The sequence below is a fragment of the Capsicum annuum genome, chromosome 3 (assembly GCF_002878395.1).
Source record: "Capsicum annuum cultivar UCD-10X-F1 chromosome 3, UCD10Xv1.1, whole genome shotgun sequence".
NCBI classification, from domain to species: domain Eukaryota; kingdom Viridiplantae; phylum Streptophyta; class Magnoliopsida; order Solanales; family Solanaceae; genus Capsicum; species Capsicum annuum.
Genome location: NC_061113.1, coordinates 266,207,228 through 266,231,872, shown reverse-complemented (window position 1 = coordinate 266,231,872; position 24,645 = coordinate 266,207,228). Strand labels below are relative to the sequence as shown.

General features: G+C 31.4%; 2 protein-coding genes across 2 annotated transcripts; both read right to left on the bottom strand.

The window, feature by feature from the left end:
- Positions 1–4,238: 4,238 nt before the first annotated feature.
- LOC107861878 (probable CoA ligase CCL13) lies at positions 4,239–8,835 on the bottom strand. Its single transcript, XM_016707258.2, has 3 exons — positions 8,038–8,835; positions 5,204–6,014; positions 4,239–5,005 (listed from the first exon to the last, which is right to left on the bottom strand). Exons 1-3 carry the CDS (start codon positions 8,404–8,406, stop codon positions 4,377–4,379), a joined length of 1,809 nt encoding a protein of 602 aa, XP_016562744.2. The 5' UTR covers positions 8,407–8,835; the 3' UTR covers positions 4,239–4,376.
- Positions 8,836–19,313: 10,478 nt separating this feature from the next.
- LOC107861879 (cytochrome P450 734A1) lies at positions 19,314–24,046 on the bottom strand. The gene is made up of 5 exons (XM_016707259.2): positions 23,577–24,046; positions 22,873–23,096; positions 22,064–22,308; positions 21,062–21,467; positions 19,314–19,832 (listed from the first exon to the last, which is right to left on the bottom strand). Exons 1-5 carry the CDS (start codon positions 23,860–23,862, stop codon positions 19,407–19,409), a joined length of 1,587 nt encoding a protein of 528 aa, XP_016562745.2. The 5' UTR covers positions 23,863–24,046; the 3' UTR covers positions 19,314–19,406.
- Positions 24,047–24,645: the final 599 nt, after the last annotated feature.

Here is a 24,645-nt window from a genome sequence, read left to right as displayed (position 1 = left end):
AAGCAAACGTAGGCAAGCATTTAAGTATAGATTACAAAGACTTAACTATAACAAGGAAATAGAGATAAACACGATGAACAACAAGTTTCCTATTACAGTTCCATCCATTAGTTTGCAACACTTTGGAAAGATATTTAATTATAAGTATATGGAAGTGTTGGTTTTCTTATTGAGGAAAATGAGCAATATATATCTTGAAATAACAAAAATCTAGAAGCAATCTTATTGGTTTAAGTAAAAAAGTGACAACAACTTTTCACCAACTTTTGTACTTTGTGTCAGCTTGACTGTTGACAGTGACAACGATCAGTGATCTCAACTTGTTCCCTAATATGCAGAGGGTCTTTGTCATTACAACAAGGGCTCTAAAGAATAGGTCCCAAGATATGAATTATCAATCATCAAAATGAAGGACTTAACACTATGAAATAACTGGATATCACAAATTTAATATTCCAAAATAATGTTTTTAGATTCATTTAGTACTTGCGTTGATACTTTTGATAGGAACCACCCTGTAGGATTACCATTATCAACTTTTCCCTTGCCCTTTTCCCTTCTGTATGAACCTCTAGGATAAACCTACATCCTTCGAAACTTGACATTATGCTAGTATTCCATTTCTTATTTGTCTTCTATTTTAGCTACATCTTTCTGCATACTTTTCTGTAGTCCTGTATCTATTATCCCATAAGAAACAATATCATGAAGAACCTTAATAGAGTGTCAAATGTATTCCAATAGTAATGGATTTATTAAGAAGAGATACAATAGTATCACTTAAAAATTTGTCTGAATCTCTTTTCAATTTGAATCTCCTGTTTCTAGGGTTCCGTTTTCTAGCCTTGGGCCTTTCTCTTTAGCGTGCTCTTTTCTTGGAAAGTCATTATTATCCTCCTTAAAATCCTTTTCTCCTTCTTAATTATCATACTTAAATTGAATTCTTAATTCTGGATGTAAAATTCTACATTCAGATTCATTATGTCCTTGAAGTTTACAAGTCTTGCAATACTTAGGTAATATATCATATTTAATCTGGATGGTCTTGTTTCATTAATGTTGCTATTTACTACTTCCAACTCTTCATGACTTGGTAAATCTACTGCCAAATCTTCTTGAACCTTCACCCTTGTACAACTTGGTCTGATTTTGTTAATAGTGGTCAAGTCAAGATGAATTGGCTTACCCATTGCCAAAGCAAGTGAAAACAAAGACTCTTTAACAAAAAAGATGGGTAAAAGATTAGCAAAAGATATTCAAGCTATAGCCTGAGTATAGTTTCCTCCTCAGGTTTAAACTTAATATCATAAATCAAAGGTCTCATTTGATTGGCTACAGTATTTGTAGAAACTACGTAATATATGTTCATATCCATCATATTCGCATAGTCCTCCATTAGGTTAAACCTCATAAAGATATGTCTATTTCTCAACAATTCGATTTTTCAATCTCCCTTCACATTGCATTATTTTGAAATTTAAATTCTAAGATTTTCCAATTCAGTCCATCCGTACAAAAACCTCCCAGCCACATCAAATGGCAAGTTCTCCATCACGTTTATCTTTTGTACCTCCTCCTCTGTTCATCCAATCCTAGAAACACCATTGTTATACGATATTGTCTGTAGACATAAAAAAATTTTGGACACTATAAGAAGAATTTAATTTCTGTTAGATTTCTAAAATTTGCGGGACTCTTCAAGAAGAATCCAAATTTTGTTAGAGTTTTTGGAGACTACTCTATCATAAACCCTAAATTACGTCTATATACTAATACAATGCTAAGTGTGTATCAAGAGATTCCAACCAACACAAGAACAACACGATGAACAACAAAGTGCTAGTGAATCGAAAATGGCCACACACGGCTTCACTAGGCTTGCAACACTTGTTTGAATTAGAAAAGTGAGTTTAACAACAAGAACAACAAAGACAATATTGCTAGTGAATCGAAAGAGCTCCACACGGCTTCACTAGACTTTTATATTCAACAACACAATGTTAACAAGATTTACAAAGAAAGAGATAGAAACTTGACACACAATATTCATAAATCTAAGAACCCTAACAAGAGAAAGGACCCTAAGACTAATAAATATCAATACCAAGTTCTTACTTGGACCAAGAGGAACTCAAAGAACCTCAAGAACCTAGTTTCTACCCAAGATACAACACTAGTATCACTCTACTAGTGAGAATTTGGTTTTGGCCTCTCCAAATGATGAGAAAGAGAAGTAAAAATTTACAAGTCTTTGTTTCTTGAATAATAGGAATGAACTAAAGCAAGACTAGCCCCATTACATGGCTTAGTCACTTAGAAAGGAGGGACAAAGACCAAATTACCCTTGGCATTTAAGTGGGTGGGTTTGGAGTGTCTTGGTGGGCCTCTTTACATTTTATTAAATATAGGCCCTTAGATGGGCTCACAAGGGCCTCACACATGGCCAAGAATGTGAACAAGGCTTGGAGTCGTTGCAACTCACGTGCTTGTCTTCGTGTGAAAGGTCTCGAGCTAGAAATTCCCGTATCATTATATACATCTCCAAGGTCCCAATAAATTCATGCGATAATTCATAAAGAGATCAAGATCTTCAATATCTCCAATATCTTAGAAATTCATGGGATATTCATAAAGAGATCAAAACCCGCTCTTCTTAATAATCAAATATATCAAGAAGATCCATAAACCCTCCTTTCATTGAGATCAAATCCAAATATTCCTATGTTCGAGAAATGCGTCGGCCCTCGAATTACGAAAAAATTCATATCAAATTCAAATATGCCTATGTTCGAGAAATACGATACTGACGGCCTTCGAATTACGGTGAAAATCGAGAGAGCCCTCGAATTACGGAGAAATTCATATCAAATTTAAATATGCCTTTGTTTGAGAAATATGCTACTGACAGCCCTCGAATTACGGTGAAAATCAAGAGAGAAAAATCAAGGAAAGAACAGATTTGTACCCACATCATTTATCAATAAAATTGTTGTTTCTTCATATTTTTATTTGTGGTTGAAGTTTATTTTCCATGAATTAAATTATGTTGAAATTAAACTGGCATGAGCTAGTGGGCCCTTCATCTCTTTTTTCATAAACCATATATGTAAATCTGTAAATCATATATGCAAATCTGTAGTCGCAAGACGTAAAGATGGAAGTTCTATGGGTACTTCAAGACTTGTCTTTGAGTTTCATCAAGTCAACACACCGATGAGCCTTGAAGTAAGGGGCATTTGTAGACATCAAAAATTTGTGGAATCTACAAGAAGAATTCAATTTCTGTTAGAGTTCTAAAATTTGTGAGACTCTTCAAGAAGAATTCAAATTTTGTTAAAGTTTTTGGAGTACTATCCTTAATCTTATATACGTCTCCAAAGTCCCAATAAATTCATGGGATTAAGGTATCAAGATTTTCAATATCTCCAATATCTCAGAAATTCATGGATATTCCTCTCTTCTTGATAATTAAATATATCAAGAATTCACAAACCCTTCTTTCATGAAAATCAAATCCAAATATTTCTATGTCTTTAAAGGATATTTGTCCCCTTTGTATAGGCGCAATTTAGGGTTTAAGTTGAGTAGCCATCAAACTAGATTTAGGTAGAGTAGCCCAACAACTCTAATCAAAATTGAACTCTTTTTGTAGAGTCTACAAAATTTCAATGTCTACACAAACAAATCAGGTTTTCTAGGTGAATTAGAAAGGTATAAAATGGAAAATTTTCATGTAGATGTAAGAGAGAACACTGGCCAACCACTGCCGGCTGACCAGTGGCTGGGACAGTCATGGCGATGGCGGCGAAACGATAAAGGTTTAGGGTTTTCGGATATTGACTATAGAGCGTTTCCAATATTTGATTATTCACGTTTCATTATCACTTCGAGATATAGAAATATGTGAGCTTGAGAGACTTAAATTTTGCATGAGAGAAATGTATAGCCCAAACCATACTTCACGTATAGTTCTTATTGGCTACCCAGCACCCAACCTAGTCAATAGAATGATACCATATTTTATTTTGTTTTTGGTATATTTATACTTACATTTACTGTCATTTCAATCAAATTGTTACCATAGCAGTGAATTTAACATGTTAAAGAAGGTTGTTTATTTTTATTTGTTTTTGAGATTACTAATTCCACTTATATATGATGGAAGAGATTACCTGTAATTATTTTTTAAATGACGTGATGGTTTAGTTTCTTTTAACTATCAGCGTAATATACCAATCTCATCGCAAGGTATCCATATTTATGGACAGAGCATTTCTCTTGCTGGAGCATAAACTTACAGATGCAAATGAGTTTTATTACCATTTGCCAGCAAATAACCTTCAGAAAAGGCAAGCCAAGTGGCTTCTTCATTTTGTTCAGAAGAGACTGCCCAAGGCTTTTGCTTTCTCCCTTAGGATAAATTTCGGTATCTTTCCGGTCGAAGTTTTTGGGAGATCCTGAAATATAACTGTCCGAGGTGCCATGTAATGAGGCAAATTATTTCTGCAGAAGTTGATAATTTCTTGAGAACCAACATCAAATCCCTCCTTCAACTTCACAAATGCACAAGGTGTCTCTCCCCAGAGCTTATCTGGTCGAGCCACTACTGCTGCCTCAAAAACTGCTGGATGACTATACAAAACTGTTTCCACCTCAACAGTGCTTATGTTTTCTCCACCAGATATTATGATATCTTTCAAACGATCCTTAACCTCTATATAACCATCAGGATGTTTTACAGCAAGATCACCACTATGAAACCATCCACCTCTAAAAGCTTCCTCCGTTGCTTTTACATCTTTTAAATATCCACTCATTACTGTGTTCCCTCTGAACATGACTTCTCCCATTGTTACACCATCCGTGGGCACCTTCTTCATGGTGATAGAATCTCTTACATCAACTTCCTCAACACAAAGATGCTGCACTCCTTGTCTGGCTTTCAGAATAAATCTTTCTTCTGAAGGCAAAGAATCCCACTCAGGTTTCCACAAGCAATATGTACCTGAAGGGTTAATAATTCACACGTTAGCGTTGAATTTTATTCACATAACGGAGGAGTCGCCAAATGTTTCTTCACACGACAGTAATTGAACTTTACCCACTATGATAGTGAAGTCACAAAACTGTTTTTCATGTCGTCATAGTTATAGTTATAGTTACTGTCAGTAATGATCATACATACGTGAAATTAATCTTGTACCTGCTGCATATGTCTCCGTTAGTCCATATAAATGATTTACTTCAAACCCCAGTTCCTCCATTCTTGAAATGATTTGTGGTGGTGGTGGTGAACCCCCTGTCATAATCTTTACCTTGTGTGGAAGTGGCTTCCGGTCACACGACGGCGTATTCGCTATCATGTTCAAGACAGTAGGTGCACCACTCATATGTGTGACCTTGTACAGTGAAATGCTTTCAAATATTTCTCTTGGAGATACACTTCTGAGACAAACATTAGTGCCACCTACTGCTGCTAGACCCCAAATGAGGCACCATCCATTGCAGTGAAATGTTGGAACAGTCCAAAGATAAATAGGGAGTGTGCTCATCTCATGAAGCAAAAATGCAGCAATCGAATTGAGATATGCACCTCTATGACTGTAAACAACTCCTTTGGGTCTTGATGTTGTTCCAGAAGTATAGTTAACGCTAATAGGGTCAAACTCTGTTATTGGCCACCTAATAGCAAATTCTTGGTGCCCACTTTCAAGGAGACTTTCATATTCGTAAGTGTTAGGACTAATATTGTTAGATTTTTCTGAGATTATTACAATATGAAGATCAGGTTGTCTTGTTTTCTTGTTCTTGGTAGCAAGAAGAGAAAGTGCTTCTTGAGCAAGTTGGAGAAACTCTTGATCCACAAATATGATCTTTGCTTCTGAATGCATCAGAAGTGCTGATATCATAGCTGGATCAAGACGTGTGTTTAATGTACATAGAACTGCTCCAGCCATTGGTACCGCAAAATGCAGCTCTTGTATTGCTGGCACATTAGGGGCTAGTGTTGCTACCTACAGAGAAGAATGGCAAATCATTTAAGTAGTTGGTGTCATTTTTAAATTGATCATATTCTGCGTAATTAGATAAGAAAAGTTAACTGAAAACCAAAAGAGTAGAAAAGAAAATGAAGGGGATCCGATCCATATTTAAGAGCATCTGAAAAGGGTTTTGCACTGAAGGTATGGTTGAACTAAAAGTTAATGTTACAATACCAATATCATCCATTGTTATTGAAGAAACTATAAGAGCTTCTCATTATGTGCAGTGCTTCTAAAATCCTCCAAAAAAAAAAAAAAAAGAAAGAAAGAAGAGAGCTTGGTTACTATAAGTAGGCTGATTAGGATGAATAGAGTAATCACGTGGAGTGAGGATGGATCGTTGAGATACCTCGACCCTCAAGTAGAAATATCAGGTTCAAGTTATAAGAATGAAAAATATTGTAATTTCTTGTTGACCTGCAACAACAAAAAGACCGATGCTCGCACATGGTGGAAGGCTAGTTGTAAATTAAGGTACTTTCGATTCAAAAAGATAAATAAGTTGTCCAATTAAGTAGGAATACTCAAAGTTTATAAAATTAGGTGGGAGGTACAATTTTTTTTTGAGTTTTTTTTTTTAAAAATTTTTTCGTTCGAACAACTTATCCCAGTTGTAGAACAATTTTGGTAGTTATTCGATAACTTTGCGAAGTTGTTCAACAACTGCGCAAGTTGTTCAACAACTAGACACAGTTATCCTACAACTGCACCTAGTTGTTGAACAACTAGGCATAGTTGTTCGACAACTGAGAGAAGTTGTTCAGACAACTAACCCAATTGTTCAAGGAACTTAATTTTTTTTAGGACAAGTTTGTGGGACCCACTTATCCCTTCTTTTAATTGGAAACTTGCCAGGCCCATCTAGCTCATTTTTCTTGTAAATAATAGTGTTAACAACCTACCATCCCACATTAAATAATTAACACAAATTTCAACAATACCATTGAATATAATTGAAGTCTTGTTGCGAGAGACCATAACAAAAGGACCGAAACAAAAGTTGCACTAAGCCTTTGCAGTGAGCTTTTTCCCAATATTTGTAAAGTAGCAAGTTCGCAGATAAATCATAGCCATGCAACATTGTGAACATCTCAAACGACGCAAAAGAAAATTTTAATACGACAATAACTTTAAAAATTTATTAATAAATTTCATTTAGGCACTCAAGCAACTTGTTTTAACTAAGCATCAAACACATATAAAGTGTTCTACATATTAGACAAAGTTGTTCGTATTTGGGTGCAAGTATTCGATACGAGTGCGGATCTAGATGTTTGATCTTTATAATATCAATTTTAAGATTTAGAAATATGGATCCAAGTATGGATATGGGTGTGGGAATTCAACTAAAAATTCAAATATCTAAAAAAAAAAAGATTTATAAAACCTAAATAATGAGATATTTTATGTAAAACTTGAGGAGAAAATATTGATCACGAGGCGAATCCAGATAGGAGATAAAAGAACACGTAGTAGCATAGAAATTTCTATATACAAGGTATTCTATTTTTTTCAATTGCACTTTTATACAATTTTCTTTAATTTCACCTTTAGCTTTTATTTTGATTTCAGAAATCATTAAATCGGTCCAAACTTTCCTTGTTGATTTTGGTCAAACTACCCGCAGTCGGTTGATCAGAGCAAGTACGCATCCCATACCTATACCCATGTCTTGTCGACGCAGGTTTGGCATTGCGAATGTAAAGTCTCCGAGTGACTTAGCTATTAGACACTTTCGATTCAAATTTTGAAAAAACTATTGTGTGTATTTTCAAGCATCTGTTGAGTAATTAAGTTAACCGCATAAATATGAAATATCCTTTAATTATACACATCATCCTCGGTTGGAACAAGCTTGAGGCAGTTTTACAACTTATTGAGGCTATTGCACACGCAAATTTGAACCGACATTAGTCTATCAAGAACACTTTATCATGCGTTCAAATATTCAATTAGAATAAGTCGTAATTCGAGAGTTTGAAGATAAAAATCTCACCACATCCCCACGAGAAATACTCAAGTGATGAACAAGAGCAGAAGCAAGCTTGAGACACCTAGCATAAGTCTGTTCCCAAGTGTATAAGACAGAAGAAGGGCCATAGATAACTGAAGTTCTTTCACTGAAAACATTGGCTGCTCTCTCCAAGAAACTTATGGGTGTCAATGGAACATAATTTGCTTCACATGATTTTATGGATGCCCATGCCGAGGACTCCGACTCCAACTCCGACTCGGCTTCATGATAATGACGATGGCACAACAAGAGGCCAGACCTCTTAGTACATGAGGTGTGAACTTGATTAAACATACAGAATTTTGAGACCTTTAGGAAATGACTCATGTTGGTTGAACAGAGACTACTCATTGCAAATACGAAAGAGATGCAAACTTAATTAATTTGCAATATGATATGACTTACTATAGAGAATCTAATGTTATACGTATATATTTGAGTTCAAACTACTATGTATAGAAAGGGGGAACTCTACTTCATTATATAGCGTTTAATTTTCAGCCAGCGGAATGGGGTGAAAAAGAATATTTTTTTGGGGGACACCGGGGGAACACGTAGCAGCAACCCTTTGGGTGTGCACAGAAAGTAAGCCGCACAAGACAAGTATGATGCAACAAACTCGACTGAAAAGACATTGATAGGGAGAATGGATCTCTAGTTTGCTTATGAAATACCATCAGCTGCATCAATTTAGAATATTTCTTCTCTAAATTTTTTATCTCATATATTTTAGGAGACAATATTATAAATATGATTAAATAATAATTTAAGAAAATATATGATAAGACTTAACAAACATTACTTTATTTTTTGGCAAAAGAAAAATGTAGTACATTTGGAAAAATTTAAAAGTTGTACGTAGGAGTATATTTGGCAAAATTTAAAAGTTGCCATTACTTTTAACAAACTAAAACCTATGGTAACAATTATATTGTCTCACTATTGATATATATTGTCTTACTTTTGAAAAATAAAACTGTTATTACTTTTGACCAACTGTCGTAAAATTATATTTTTGATAAAATAAAAATTACCTTATTTTTGTAAATAAAAAACTGTCACTGAAAATAATTTTTTGCTAAATAAAAATTAACATGAGAGTCTTTTTTATTATAAATAGGAGTCTGCTTTTCTCTTTGACAATCAATAGATGATATTCTAATACAAATTATATAATAGTCTAAAATTAAGTTCTTTTTTAGTTTATAATACTCCTTTGATAAAAGGAATTTTTCTATGTGGTGATTAAATCATTACGTAAATAAAAGATAAGTAGAAATAGTTATTTTGTCCTTTAATTTTTTCGTTTCTTTATCATTATGTTTTTAATTGTGTATTTGGATTGATAATAAATTATTACATAGAATAACATAGAGTTAACAAGTTTTTATAGTAATTGAGTTGTGTTATATGTATAGATATTTATTTTTGCAATCAACGGATCAAACAAATGTAATATGCCAAAATCTGTTTGTATGATCCTTCGAAATTATTTTCAGCAACTAATTAGGTACTGTTACCCTTAGAAAAGTGATTTGAACTTTTTACCCTTTATTAAAAATTCTTCTTTAGATAAAACTGTCTTTTCACTATTATTTTAATTTATTATTTAATTATTTGTTATTATATTAACTAGACTTCCTAAAATATATGAGACTCGTAAAATATATGGTAGGAGAATTCATTAATATTTTTCTTCTACTAGACTTCCTAAAATATATAGTAGGAGAATTAATTAATATTTTTCTTTCTACTGTTCAATTAGAAAAATACAATTAAAATAGGACTCTATTAAGAAAATACTTCTATAAATATTGAGATGTATGTTAAACTAGAGAACAAACCGATTTGCCTATTGGGAAAATATGATTGTTGCTCATCTAACTTGATTCGATTACATGTCTAGCTTGGTGGATGCTTGATTTTCTAACCCTCAACTTCTTCACTGTTTTTATCAGCATAATAGAATTCAACACGTGTGTATATCTACCTCTTCCTTATTTTCATTCAAAATTATTTTTTAGGGTCAAAATTTTTGTTCAGACAAGAATTAGTTGGATCAAAATTGAAGCTTTATGATTACTATTATATTATTTTCTTATAGTTTACAGGTCATAGATGAATGTCGGTTAACTTTGAAGAATTTCTTGTGTAAAGGTTGGGTTTTGTTTTATTTTAATTTGCAGATGTTAGATGAATGTGGGTCGGTTTTAAATTTTATTTTAGGTAAAGGTTGGGTTTAATAGTATTATCGTAATGTCTCTATTAGTTTGTTATTTTGTGGTATTTTACAGTTCGTAGATGAATCTCGATTGGCTTTGAGAAATTTTTGTGTGTAAAATTTGAGTTTAATTGTATTGTTTTGATGTCACTTTTATCATATTATTTTGTTACAGTTTACAGGTGATCGATAAATATTGGTCGACTTTGAGAAAAAAAATTATGTAAAGGTTATGTTTAGTTGTATTATTTTGATATCTCTATTATCGTATTATTTTGTTATTATTTACAGGTGGTAGATGGGTGTCAGACGACTTTAAGAAATTTTTTGTGTGTAAAGATTAGATTGAATGTTGATCAACTTTTAAAAATATTTTTGGTAAAGATTAAGTTTAATAAATAAATTATCTATCTTTACATACTCAAAAGATATTAAATTTAATTATTATATTCATGTTTATTGTTTAAACAAATATCCTGTTTAATATAATGTCTGAACTCATTAAAGTGAGGTACAATGGGACTCCTAAAATATATGGTAGGAGAATTAATTACTATTTTTCTTTCTACTAGATTTCCTAAAATATATGAGACTCCTAAAATATATGGTAGGAGAATTAATTAATATTTTCCTTTCAACTGTTCAATTAGAAAAACACTCTTAAAATAAGACTCTATTAAGAAAATACTTCTATAAATATTGAGATGTACGTTAAACTAGAGAATAAACTGATTTGTCTATTAGGAGAATATGATTAATGCTCATCTAATTTGATTCGATTGCATGTTTAGATGGTGGATGCTTGATTTTCTAACTCTCAACTTCTGCACTATTTTTGTCAGCATAATAGAATTCAACATGTGTGTATTTATATATCTTCTTTGTTTTTATTCAAAATCATTCTTTAGGGTAAAAATTTTCGCTCAGACAAGAGTTAGTTGGATCAAAATCGAAGCTTTGTGATCACTATTATATTTTTTGTTTATAGTTTACAGGTCGTAGATGAATGTTGGTTGGTTTTGAAGAATTTCTTGTGTAAAGGTTAGGTTTAATTGTATTGTTTTGATATCTTTATTATCTTATTATTTTATTTCAATTTACAGATGCTAGATGAATGTCGGTCGGCTTAAAATTTTTTTTTTTAGGTAAAAGTTAGGTTTAATTGTATTATGGAAACATATCTATTAGTTTGTTATTTTGTTGTAATTTACAGTTCGTAAATAAATTTCAATTGACTTTGAGAAATTTTTGTGTGTGTAAAATTTAAGTTTAATTGTATTGTTTTGATAGCACTTTTATCGTATTATATTGTTGCAGTTTACCGGTGATAGATAAATATTGGTCGGCTTTGAGGATTTTTTTTTATGTAAAGGTTAAGTTTAGTTGTATTATTTTGATATCTCTATTATCATATTATTTTGTTATTGTTTACAGGTGGTAGATGAGTGTCGGACGACTTTGAGATTTTTTTTTGTGTGTAAAGATTAGATTTAATTGTATTATTTTAATGTCTCTATCATTGTATTGTTTTGTTGCAATTTACATATGGTAGATGAATGTCGATCGATTTTCAAAAATATTTTTGATAAAGATTAGGTTTAATAAATAAATTCTCCATCTTTACATACTTAAAAGATATTAAATTTAATTATTATATTCATCTTTATTATTTAAACAAATATCTTATTTAATGTAATGTTTGAACCCATTAAAGTGAGGTACACGTGCAAGGTGCGTATACCTAAATTAGTTATTTCATTAAGAGTAAAATAAAAAATTTAGAGTTAAATTCTTACTCCCACCGTCCCAATCAAAAAATATATCAACGTAGATTTGAAAAAAAGAAGAAGAATGAATTAAATATCTCAATCATTTTGGACAAGAGAAAATATTTTATTAAAAATATTCAAAATTTAATATATAATACTTAATGGTTATACAGAATATAATTTTAGTAATGAAATATATTTGATTCTGAATTTTTGCTGACTATAAACTTAGCATCCGAGAGTTTGGTTAGTACTCCCGTCGTTTCATAATAAATGAATGGTTGGATTTTGACATACAAATTAAGGAATAAACATTAAGGACATAAATTTAACACAACTTTTTATTTTTACCCAAGAAAAAAATTGACCTTGTAATACCTTTTCAAAAGCTAATTGGTTGTCAAATCATAAGGATAATTTTGAAAAAAAATTCAATGATTCACTTATTTTGAAACACCAATAAATACCCCAACAATTCATTTATTCTGAAACGGAGGGAGTAGTACATAGTAGATTTGTACTCCCTCCATTTCAGAATAAATGAATTGTTGGGATAATTATTGGTGTTTCAAAATAAGTGAATCATTGAATTTTTTTTCAAAATTACCTTTATGATTTGACAAGCAAAAGAGACTGCAGTCAATAACATTACCAAGGTTATTTTTTTTTTATGGGGGGGGGGGGGGGGGGGGGGCAAAAGAGACTTCAGGGGTAAAAATGAAAATTTATGTTAAATTTATATCTTTGATGTTTTTTTTCTCAATTTGTGTGTCAGAATTTAATAATTCATTTATTTTGAAACGAAGGGAATAACATTTATGGTTTTACTTTGATAAATCGAGTTTCCTCGGGACTAGGGAGTAGGTTGGGCTAAAATTGTTAACCATTAGAATTGTCAAATTATTCATCACCTAATTTTAGGTATGATCGGATTGATCTATCTCATTGTGTCGTAGAGATGGACATGGTAGGTGCGGTAGATATTAAATATTATAATGAAATAGAAATTTTAATTTCATAGTTTAGATAATATGATATTTAGTGTCTATATTTAGTATTTAGAAGAAAAATAAAAAATTGAAATGTATAGTTACACTAGTGTAGTAATGCCCCTGTTGTGCACAGGCTCAACAATGATAGATAACTTTTAAAATTACTTTAATTATTTTAATTTATTGTACATGCGTACTTATAAATTAAAACTTTGAAATAAAGAATAAGATTATATTTGAGCTATAGTTAAATAAGGATATGGACAATAGTGCAAATTATATAGATAAAAAAATTTGGAAAAATAATAATTAAATTTATTATTACCTAATTATTAACAATAAAATACTATTGTTGGAAATATATAACATTTTTTAATATTTTAAATTGTTAACTATTGTAATTTATAATACTTTTTATGTAATTTTTAAATAATATAGGTTATTCTCTTTGTTCAAAATTTTGTGGCATTGATAGTCAATTATATTTTTTAAATTATTGTGATTTATAAAAAAAATTTCTTATATTTCAATTTAAGTGGCATAATGCTTAGATCATAATAATTAATTAGAGGTGATATAGTAAAATCACGATTGAAGGCAAACATATCTTACATTACTCACAACAACTAATTAAAAGTGCTATAACAAAATTACTACAAAAATACTTGTAATTTTCTTTTAAAGTGGGTCTCATATAAGACGTGAAGTTAATTTAAAACATCAAAAGCTAACTTATCATTTTATATCTATTTTATCTTTTTTATATCTTTTTTAATATTTAAATGACTTGTAATAATTAAATAGGGTGGTATTTAGTAAAATTACGATTGCAGCAACTGAAAAAGACATGTTATAAATGTTTATTTTAATTTTTTATTAAATATTATTAATTTTTAATATATAAATAACTTATAATAATTAATTAAGGGTGATATAGTAAAATCACGAAGCAAGACTCGCTCTTATCTAATAAGCGAACATATTCATTATCCGTCATCTTATAAATGGAGTTTGTGAATATTAGAATGTAACTCCTATCTTATCTCTATCTTCATTATCCGTCATCTTATAAATGGAGTTTGTGAATATTAGAATGTAACTCCTATCTTATCTCTATCTTGTGAGGTAAAAAAGTTAATTTTTTACAGATATTTGGCTTAAGAAAAACGTTCTAAATATATATGTAAGAAGTCGTTTGGTGTGAATCAAGATAAAATGTAGGATTATTTATTATGTATTTAGTTAGAGGTATTATGTAGTTCCGAAATTATTTATCTCACTATTTATAGCGCCATGATAGAATAAGTTATCCTATATACATGATGGAATAACTTATGCTGAGTTACCTAATTTCAAGATAACTTGTTTCGGGTCAAACGGCTCCTAAAAGTATAAGGGTTGAAGAATCAATGATGATGTGTACCATCAAATGTTTTGATGTCAGTTTCAATATAACTATGAACCTTTCATCGTTTGGTAGGAGGGATAACGAATAATTAATTTCAGAATTAATTTAGAAGAAGAGCTTATCCCATATTTGGTTGGGACAAAATACATGAGCTAACTCAAATCGAAATAGTTATCACGAGATTATAGTATTTTTCTTATCTCTATTTGAGGATGGAATAATTGATCCTAAATAGTTAATTCTAAGATTAGTAATTTCGAGAGGACTTGTTTTCCAATCAAACGATCCCTTACTAAAAAAAAATGAAAGTCCTTACCTCTTCAAGTGAAATTGACAATTTTTTTTTTCAAATATTTAAATTAAATAAAATACCTCATTCACATTTAGCAAATAAATAAAGTTTCTTTTTTTTTAAAAAAAAAAGGTAAAGCTAAAATATCTCACAGATTCTTTAAAAAAGATTGCAAGATTAGTCACAGGCCATCCTGCAGTCCGATTAAAATTGGGTTGGATTACCAACAACAGTGATGGCGCAGCGAAAAGGGGTTGCCCAACCTGTCCAGAGGTCGAGGGTTCGACTCTGAGTATGGACAAACACTTTGTTGGGAGCTCTTCCCCCCAAATGGGATTTGAAATATAGTCGGATTCTTAAAAAGCGAATACCAGACACCGAGTGATTTAAACCAACAAAAAAAAAGGGTTGGATTAGTATTTCAAGGCCCCTTCCAGAGAAGAGTTAAGTTGACTAGACTGTTGAAGTTTCAAGAGCGTTAGCACTACATTTGGTTGGGTTGGACCAGTAGTTTTGAGTTCCTAATTAATCATGCCATTCCTCCATAATAATCATTTTATCATTTTTAAATGAATATTCTATGTTTCGATTTTATATGTACGTAGAATTAATTGCATTTTACCTTCAAATTTCAGATTATCAACTATATTGATTTTTGAAATGCTTGTTAATTCACATTATTATTTTATTCATTATGATTTTTTATCTAGAAAATATTATTTTAATATTTTTTTCCTTATAATGAGAATTTGTTTTTTCAAACTAGAAAAGAGACCATTGATTAAAGTTCAAGTCAAAAGCTACACTATTAATGGGCTCGTTTCTCAAAAAAATCTATTCAACTCCGTTGTTCTAAACATCCTTAAACCAAGCATCGCAATAGATCTACTTTTCATATGCTCAAGATCATTTCCACGTTTCTATCATTAGACATCTTATTTTGTTTACTGTTGAGGGGTATGAACAAGGAAGTCTCAATTAAATTATGGAAAAAGTCATCGTTTTCACCTCAAACTATACAGAAAAAGTCTAGGTCACACCTAAACTATAGTAGTGATCTATTATACATCAAAACTATAAAAAAAGTAGAACTATTACCTCCCCGCGACACTCATTCTAAGGCGCGTTTCTTACACTCATCTTAGGCGCGTCCAGCTTTTTAAATAGTAAAAATAAACGGTTAAAAACATTAAAACTACAACACTTTTAATTTTCAATGGATCTATTGAACCCTAATTTCTATTTAAGTCAATTTGGGGCTCCAAACTAAGAACCCTAATTTTCAAATTTGTCTTTCAAAATTGAAATTGAAGACATTTCTTTGAAGAATTGATAACTAAATGTTAATAATTTTTTTTCTTTTTAATTCATTTTAATATATGGGTCTCACCTTCTTCAATGGCTTCTTCTTCACCAAAATCATCATTACAACAACCACCATTGACACCATCATCATCAAACTCAAATCTTCACCATATTTTTTCAATTGCTTCAGTTTCTGTTGATCTGTGCAGCGCGTAAATGTTTGGATTTTCAGAACTTCTTTTTTCCTTTTTGGGTTGAAGAAACAGATTTTGGCTTTGGTTTTCTTGGTGTATAGGTGGGTATGTGTAGTAGTTAATTTTTTCACTGGTAGGTACTTTCTTAGTTGTTAAATGTATGTGTTAATATATGTTTTTCCCACAATATATTCATTGTTATTGTACTTGTTTGATCAGATTTATTTGTCAGCACCCTTGGCCTTGAAATTGGAATTAACTATGGCCAAATTGTCAATAATCTGCCAACACCCTCACGAGTCTCGTATCTCCTCAGATCTCTCAATGTCACGAGAGTGAAGCTCTATGACGCTGCTAGAAAGTTCACGGTATTAATAAAATTTCTTCGACCTCCAAATCACATAGAAAAACAGCTTCCTCAAATCTTTCTCCTCGTAATTTCATCCCAAGATCTAAAAGTATCAATTGAAAACTTTTACTTTCATTGGAAAATAAAATTCCGGCGACCTTCACTTTTTTCTGTGCCGCTATCTATCTCACGACTCATCCTTATTGAGAAGCCTTTGAATCTTGATTTGGTTGATGCTCTGTTACTGCGTTTGTTGGTGAAGCTCCCTTTTAGAGATGATGAGAGAGATGAATGGTGTAAGGAAGACGACTTGAAAATTTTTGTTTAAAAATAATGTTTAAAATTGTTTTTGAGGTAGAAAGGGATCTGAAATGACATGGAGCGAGTGGAGTACACTCCACTCACTGAACTTGGGCATGGGTGTCGCGGGGAGGTAATTGTTTCACTTTTTTATAGTTTAGGTGTGAAATAGGTCACTACTATAGTTTAGGTATGACCTAGACTTTTCGTGTATAGTTTGGGATGAAAACAATGACTTTTCCCTTAAATTAATGACCAAGAGTTAAATTTTAGTCAGAAGCCTTATATATATAATAAATAAAAATTTGATGTTGTTTTTTCTTATTTTTTCATAATTGTTGTTTTTAGTATAGTATTATAGTTCATATAGCACTATTGTTATTTACAATAGTAAGGATTGATTCAAGTTAATAATATGTTAACCATGCGTTTTCAAAAATTACTTTGTATGTTATTGTAAACATATTATTTATTATTATAAAAATTGGGTAACTTACACAAATCTCTGAATCTTTAAGTGATACTACATTTTATCCCAATTATGTGGTTAATTACTTGTTATATAGTATTATAGTTCATATAGCACTATTGTTATTTACAATAGTAAGGATTGATTCAAGTTAATAATATGTTAACCATGCGTTTTCAAAAATTACTTTGTATGTTATTGTAAACATATTATTTATTATTATAAAAATTGGGTAACTTACACAAATCTCTGAATCTTTAAGTGATACTACATTTTATCCCAATTATGTGGTTAATTACTAGTTATCCCAATTTTTTAAATCGTGATACATATGATATAAGGCGATACATATAGAAAATTGATACATTTAAAACTGACTAGATATTTATTTAAGGAAATAACAGATTCTCTTTTATTTCGTGGAGTAAATCATTCATAATCAGTTACACAATGAATTAATTAGATTCACAAAATCAATAATACCCCCAATCAACTTTCAAATTTCAAACAAGGAGAAAATATCTAGAACAACTATATTACTCCTTTTCTCTTCCTAGCCATGGATGATTGTTTTTTTCTTAGGCAGCTTCCACCTGATGATTAGCTTTTGTCTGACATTAGCTATTTGTTCAACTCCTACTGAATTTCACTTTTTTGTTTATGTTCGTTTAGTTTTTGACAGGTAACACATGATAGTCCTGATGATTCAAACAGTGGATCGACGGTGGTTCATCGAAACAGTGAGATTCGGTGATGGGATCGCTGCTCTGTTCTCCTTCGATGTGAATAAAATGTATCACCCATTAATTGCATATGAATCACCCAATAATTGAAATAATAATTATATCTATCGTATGAATCACCATAGTACCATATGTATCATCCATTAATATCAGATGTATCAACCATTAAAACCATATCTATCGTATGAATCACCATAATACTCATATAATGATATCACATGTATCACCCATTAATATCATATGTATCAATCATTAAAACCATATCTATTGTATGAATCACCATAATACCCATATAATGATATCTTATTTATCATATTCATATGAATCACCATTAAAGAATAAACACGTATGAATAACTAAATAAATTTATATATGTATCAATCGATTTTTTTTTCTTAAAATGGGAGAGATTTTAGGGGAGAAAATTATGGAAAAAAAAATAGTTGCATTCATTAATGGATGAGAGCAAATCGGTAAGAAAGATATTTTAATTGATTATAATTTGGGAGAGATTTTAGGAAAGATAATCTTTGAAAAAAAAATATCTTACATGAGTTAATGGTGGAATAAAAATAGGACGCGGGGTCTTGTTGATATGTATCAAGAGTAAAGTGTAAAATCGGAATTTTATGTAAATTTTAAAAAGATAAGGGATATTGAGTAATATAGTCTCTTAAGTTTGAAATTTTTGTAATTTAACCATAAAGTAGTTTGATTCAAAGCTTCTAAGTATTTTTATTGAATGAGAATATATTTTCTTTACTATATTTAATATTATCAAAAAGAAAATGAAATTATAAAATTAACAATTAATATTTTTTGAGGTTTTGAAATTTTGAGGGTCTAAAGCAAAGTTATTACTAGCCTTACCCTTGAGTCACACCTGAATTGGAACATCAATACTTGTACGCACTACGTGGGATAGTTTGAGCCTACGAATTGGGCTTTGGAAGCCTAAAACAAAGAGTTTACTAGTTTTATCCTTGAGCCACTCCTGAATTGAAACACAATACTTGTAGGCACTACGTGGGACAATTTGGGCCTATGAATTGGGCTTTGATAGCCTAAAACAAATGTCTTACTAGTTTTATCCTTGAGTCACTCCTTAATTGAAACACAATACTTGTACTTACTTCGTGGGATAGTCTGGGCCTACGAATTGGGCTTCTGACATTGCAAAATAATTGGACTTCTAGCAGCTTACTACGAGAAGGAATTGGATTGTAGATACAGAACATTTGATCTGGAAAATTTTTTGTTTTGTACAAGCATGCACATACTATAGATTATATATGACTCTGCATGTCAACTACAACTTTTGGAATATAATAGGAGCACCATACTGTGGACACAATAACATCAAAATAGTAGGAGCATGTTTGTAACTTGGAGAAAGATCAAACGAGAACCGTTGCAAGATCATAGCTATTGCTAATTTAGCTTGCAGCACCGCTAAATTTTGCCCGACGCATCGTCGAGCGCCGAGGCCAAAAGGCATGAACGCCATGGGGTGTTTAGCTGCTTGTGCAACACCTCGACCAAATCTTGCTGGATTAAATTCGTTAGCATCTTCTCCCCATAGTGTTTGATCATGATGAATTGCTATAATTGGTATAAGGAGTTCAGTCCCTCTAGGTAGTGAGAAATCACCTAATTGTGTATCTGTTTTGGCACGTCTGATTGCTGCCACTGCCGGTGGATACAGACGAACGGATTCATTCAGGATCATTCCAAGCTGCCAAATCAAATTGAAGTTTAATTTGACTGTATGTTAACTATGAGTGAACATCTTTATAGCAAACTGAAACTAACACATACCATAATATAATATTATTACATGTATATATAGATATGATTTGGTAAATGGTAATAGAAAATTATTTTAAGGGTTGAAGTGCATGACCATTTTATCTAAAAGTTTAAAATATTAGAGACCGAAATTTTTAACACTATCAAGTCACTTAAATCACATGTAATATCTTTTGTAACAAACATAGTTTAATTAATTACTCCCTTCAGACCACTAAACTTGTCATGTTTTTATTTACGCTCCCTTTAAGAAACTATCGTGCTTTGAGTATTATATTTTTATTTATCATCTTCAATCTTAAAAATGTTAAATCTCATCACTAAATATCCTCTCTTTAATCTCTCTTCAAATAAAAAGTAAGTCAATCTAAACAATATCAATATTACAGTATGTGTATGTGCTCTTTACTTAGATTTTATATGCTATATTACTTATTGTTTGTTACTTTTAAGAATAATTACTCTCTTAATAACAATTTGTTTGTCTTACTTTTCATTTTAGTCCATTTTAAAAAGAAGATTCAAAAATCTTTATTTTCTTAAATTCTTTGTCAGATCAAAATTAGACTAATAAATTGAAACTAACGGAATAATACTAATGCCAAAGTGGGAAGAATGTCCGAAGAAGATTTTGGTTTTCTAACATAACAATTAATTTAGATCATCTAATTTCACTAAGAGCACAACAACAAACTTAGTGTACTCCCACATAGTGGGGTTTGAGGAGGTTAAAATGTATGCAGTTCATACGAGAGGTTGTTTTCCGGTAGACCCCGACTCAAGACATTATTTTTAAGAGCACATACAAGTAAAATAATTCGGAGGGAGTAGTAACTTGAAAATGTAGTTAAGTGAATAAGATTTCTTTGCTTTAGTACACATTTAAGGTAAAAAGGGTTGATGATTTGGTCTTAGAAATAAATTATAGTAATAATTATAAGTAAGACAAAATGTGCAGAAAGCTTCTCCAAATAAAGTGAATACTTCTGTGATATATAGAGGCAGCATCATGCGAATATTATCTTAATTTTTTGAGAACAACATGTTGGTGTGTTGGCTTTTACCACATGCAGAGTGTTTATTTGTTTTAGAAAAGCATGATTAAGGTTAATTAATAAACAAAACATATTAGTAACTTTTTAATTAACCCCTTACCGTCTTGAGCTTAGAAAGATCGTCTTTAGAGGGAGGATCACGTGCTCCGCAGACACGCAAAACTTCCTCACGTGCTAATTCCTGCCACTGAGGATGCATGGCCAGTAAGATGGTCGTCCACGTCAGCAAATTCGACGTCGTATGTTTGCCGGCAAAGAAAATGGTCTTACATTCTTCGACAATGTCATTAACTGTCATGTTTGATGAACTATTTCTATATTCATCATCATGATGTTGTTGAGTAGCTTTGATCATCACTTCCAATAAATCATTCGGACATTCCTCTGACAACACCTGATGATGTTTACTTGAAATTTTTCTCCTTTCTTCAATCAGCTTCATCAAAGATTTTCTTACTTCTTTATCCAATCTCCAAGAAATTCTATTCTTTTTAGTCGGTAAGAACCTGTCCAATACAATATATCAAACAATTTTTTTTCACTTTACAATTGTTTCAACATTCTGCACAAACCACTAACTACCAAATCATAACGCGTTATTCTAGCTAGCTCATTCATAGAATGGTTATTCTTATTGTTACTCTATATAAATAGCACTCCGATCTCACTATAACACTACCATCCTTAATAATGCCGTTCGTTCGAATATATTACAAAACTATTATTAAAATAACATAATATGAAAAATTGATTTGAAAAACTTGACCAACAATCACATCATACTCAATACAATCCCACAAATAGGTTTTGGGAAGGGTGCATTGCTTCTTTTGTCGGATAAATTAAAGATGCTTTTTTCCGATAGCCCATCGCTCCAAGAAAAACGTATTTAGGACAGTTTCCGAAGATGTGTCAGAGTAGAAAGCTATGATAAAAACAATTTCTGTAGAAAGAGATGTATCGATATTGAAATGAACAAGTATCTTGACGACTAGTGAAATATTATTATAGCGGATATGATCTGACGACTAGTGAAATATTGGTATAGCGGATATGATCTGACTAGTGTATGATAATTATCAATTTGGGAGTGAGTATACACCTGTATCCAGGGATGAATACTTTTTGATAAGCTTCAGTGGCATAAACCATTTGTTGTGCTTGTAACTCAAAGATGGCTCGACCATCTTCGTAGCTGCTTCCGAACACAATACGCGTTATGACGTCTTCTGATAATGTCGAGAACATTTCTGATACTTCGATTTCCACTTTTCCACTGGCGTTTGACATTTTTGACCATTTCTCCAACATCTCCCTCATACTCTTTCCCATCATGGGAATCATTAGCTACATGTAGGAAAGTGAAACATAAACAAGAGTTGAGATATTACTTTTTTTAAGAAAAAAAAAAATTAAAAAAATGAAACAAGTTAGGTTGTTCGGATTTTTCAAAAGTGTCGTCGCATTCATGATGGATTCTCCAAAAATGCACTAGTTTTAAAATATCTGACATACGTACAGTGGTTGGTACTTTTAAAGAGTTTGAGCAACATAGCAAACAAATTCTACTTAAAAAGATAAACATAGAGTTCATTTTTCCAGAGAATCACTCAGCTAAAAGAGAAAAATCACATCTTTTGGATTCTAATTTACCTCAACGAATAAAGTTGACTTTCTAAGATAATAACTGTTATTATTATTAAGTAACCATATGAGAACCCAACCCTGAAAAACTAAAGCACATAACTTGTGAATACTAATTTAAAACGAATAATATAGTGTAAAAATTGAATTTGTTATAAAGTCAGTAATGAATTACTACCACTTTTAGTAGTCTAATTGAGAAAAAAGAAAAGGTCAAATTTTATTTTTCTAATATAGGCATCCCGAAGATATTGATTTGTGACTTACCCTGAGATTTTCTATGTAAAATGTAGGAGTAATAATCTTCCTATGGTGAGCCCATTTTTCTCCTTTGAGACTAAGCAAACCATCACCTTCAAGCTTCTTTACGAGTGCCGGTGACTCATTTTTCTCAAAGTTGTCTGATTTCCGGACAAATATATCCCTAATTAGAGCTGGATCAGAAATTGTGACACGAGCCGTTGGTCCAAACCATATAACAAATATTGAACCTAACATCACCAAATATTAGTTATTAGTAGAATTAAAGTAAAAAAGATGACAAGTAGTTTTTTTTAAAAAAAGTCCATTTTGAGCTACAAAAAATATAACGTAAACGTTATTGTCATAGATATTCCACAACTCAGCCAATTCGAATATATCCTAACAAAGGAACTGTCAATAGCTAGCTAGCTAGCTTCCAAATGCATAAAGTTACAGAAACGGAAATTAAAGAAGAGTTGGAATTACGGAAGCGTTAAATTTTGAATCAAAATTACATTTTCAAAATTCAAACATAGATATTTTAAACTACGTAGCAGGTAAGAAATCTTACTTTCAAAATTTAAAATCTCACATTTTCCTCTAGATGTCCTTTCGATGACCCGATGATGTAAAAATTTTATTTATACTGACGATGTATAAAACCTAAATTCATAACAATAAAACTATTGATTAACTAAAAGGAAATAAAATTGGAAAAGTATACGTACCATATATTTTCTTCCAATGATGGTAGAAGGGGAGAACAGTGGGAAGAATGTCATGATGAGAGATGAAAGAGGAAGGCCAAGAAGGAGTAGCACTAGTAAAACTTGCAATTTCCTTGAGGTTACCAAAGAGAAAATGGTATTTAGGACCTGTAATTCCTTGATTCTTGAAGTGTTTTTGAATTCTTTTTGGTGTCCACCAGAGATGAACGAATGCTTTCTGTGCAAATAACAGTAACACATACGAAAATGCAACAACACATAACCAGTGAAAGCAGAAGGCTTCCATATGCACCAAACACTGCTTGATAACTAACAGCAAATTCCTCCTTTTGCTGGATACACTTTCTCCTATATATTTGAGAGAAAGATAGAGAGAGAGATGGGAGTTCTTTAATTTGTCTCTCTTGTTTATATGACCATACAAAGTGAAAAAGTGAAATATTGAGGTTGTCCCGTTTTATAGCTCAGTCCAATTTAATTATTAATTAATTAAGAACTTATCTTATATGCCCCCATCCATTTATAATAGAATTGAAGTTTGGTGCACCATCAGTGTATTTTGTTTTGCACTATCAGATAGTAACTTTTATTTGTTGTAGCAGGTCATCCACTGCTCAGGTAAAAATGGGTGACATGCTACAACATGATGGTTTAAAAAGAAAATACACCGACGATGCATCAAATTTTATAATAAGTGATATTTTTAACTTACAAATTAAAAAATATTTTCACTACTTATTATTTAATGAGGAATTCACCTTATATAGCTCAATCCATTTTATAATAAGTGCTGTTTTGAACTTGAAAGTGCTGCAATAAATATAACTTCAATCCAAACGTAAAACAATATTGCTTGTCCCAATTCACATGCGAGGAGCCAGGTGCGTCTAGAGTCTTTCGTGGCAATTTATTTAACATGATATATGATCCTAAAAATCAAGGAAGGAGAAAACGTTAAACTTTTGCATAGATACAATAAAGGGTGGCAAAATAAATACATGAAAATACGATTCACCTAATTTGTCTAATTTTGAACGAATTAATGACTCATTTATTTATTCAAGTTATA

Bases quoted from the DNA above. Each gene is read 5' to 3' on its own strand.
- LOC107861878 (XM_016707258.2), bottom strand. From the start codon at position 8,406: ATGAGTAGTCTCTGTTCAACCAACATGAGTCATTTCCTAAAGGTCTCA. The intron at 6,015-8,037 runs GTGAGATTTTTA...TCTTCTCTGTAG, and splicing joins GTATTTCTCGTGGGGATGTG to GTAGCAACACTAGCCCCTAA. The intron at 5,006-5,203 runs GTACAAGATTAA...TTAACCCTTCAG, and splicing joins AACGGAGACATATGCAGCAG to GTACATATTGCTTGTGGAAA.
- LOC107861879 (XM_016707259.2), bottom strand. From the start codon at position 23,862: ATGGAAGCCTTCTGCTTTCACTGGTTATGTGTTGTTGCATTTTCGTAT. The intron at 23,097-23,576 runs GTACGTATACTT...TGGTGATGTTAG, and splicing joins TCATTGGAAGAAAATATATG to GTTCAATATTTGTTATATGG. The intron at 19,833-21,061 runs GTAAGGGGTTAA...TTGATTTGGCAG, and splicing joins ATCTTTCTAAGCTCAAGACG to CTTGGAATGATCCTGAATGA.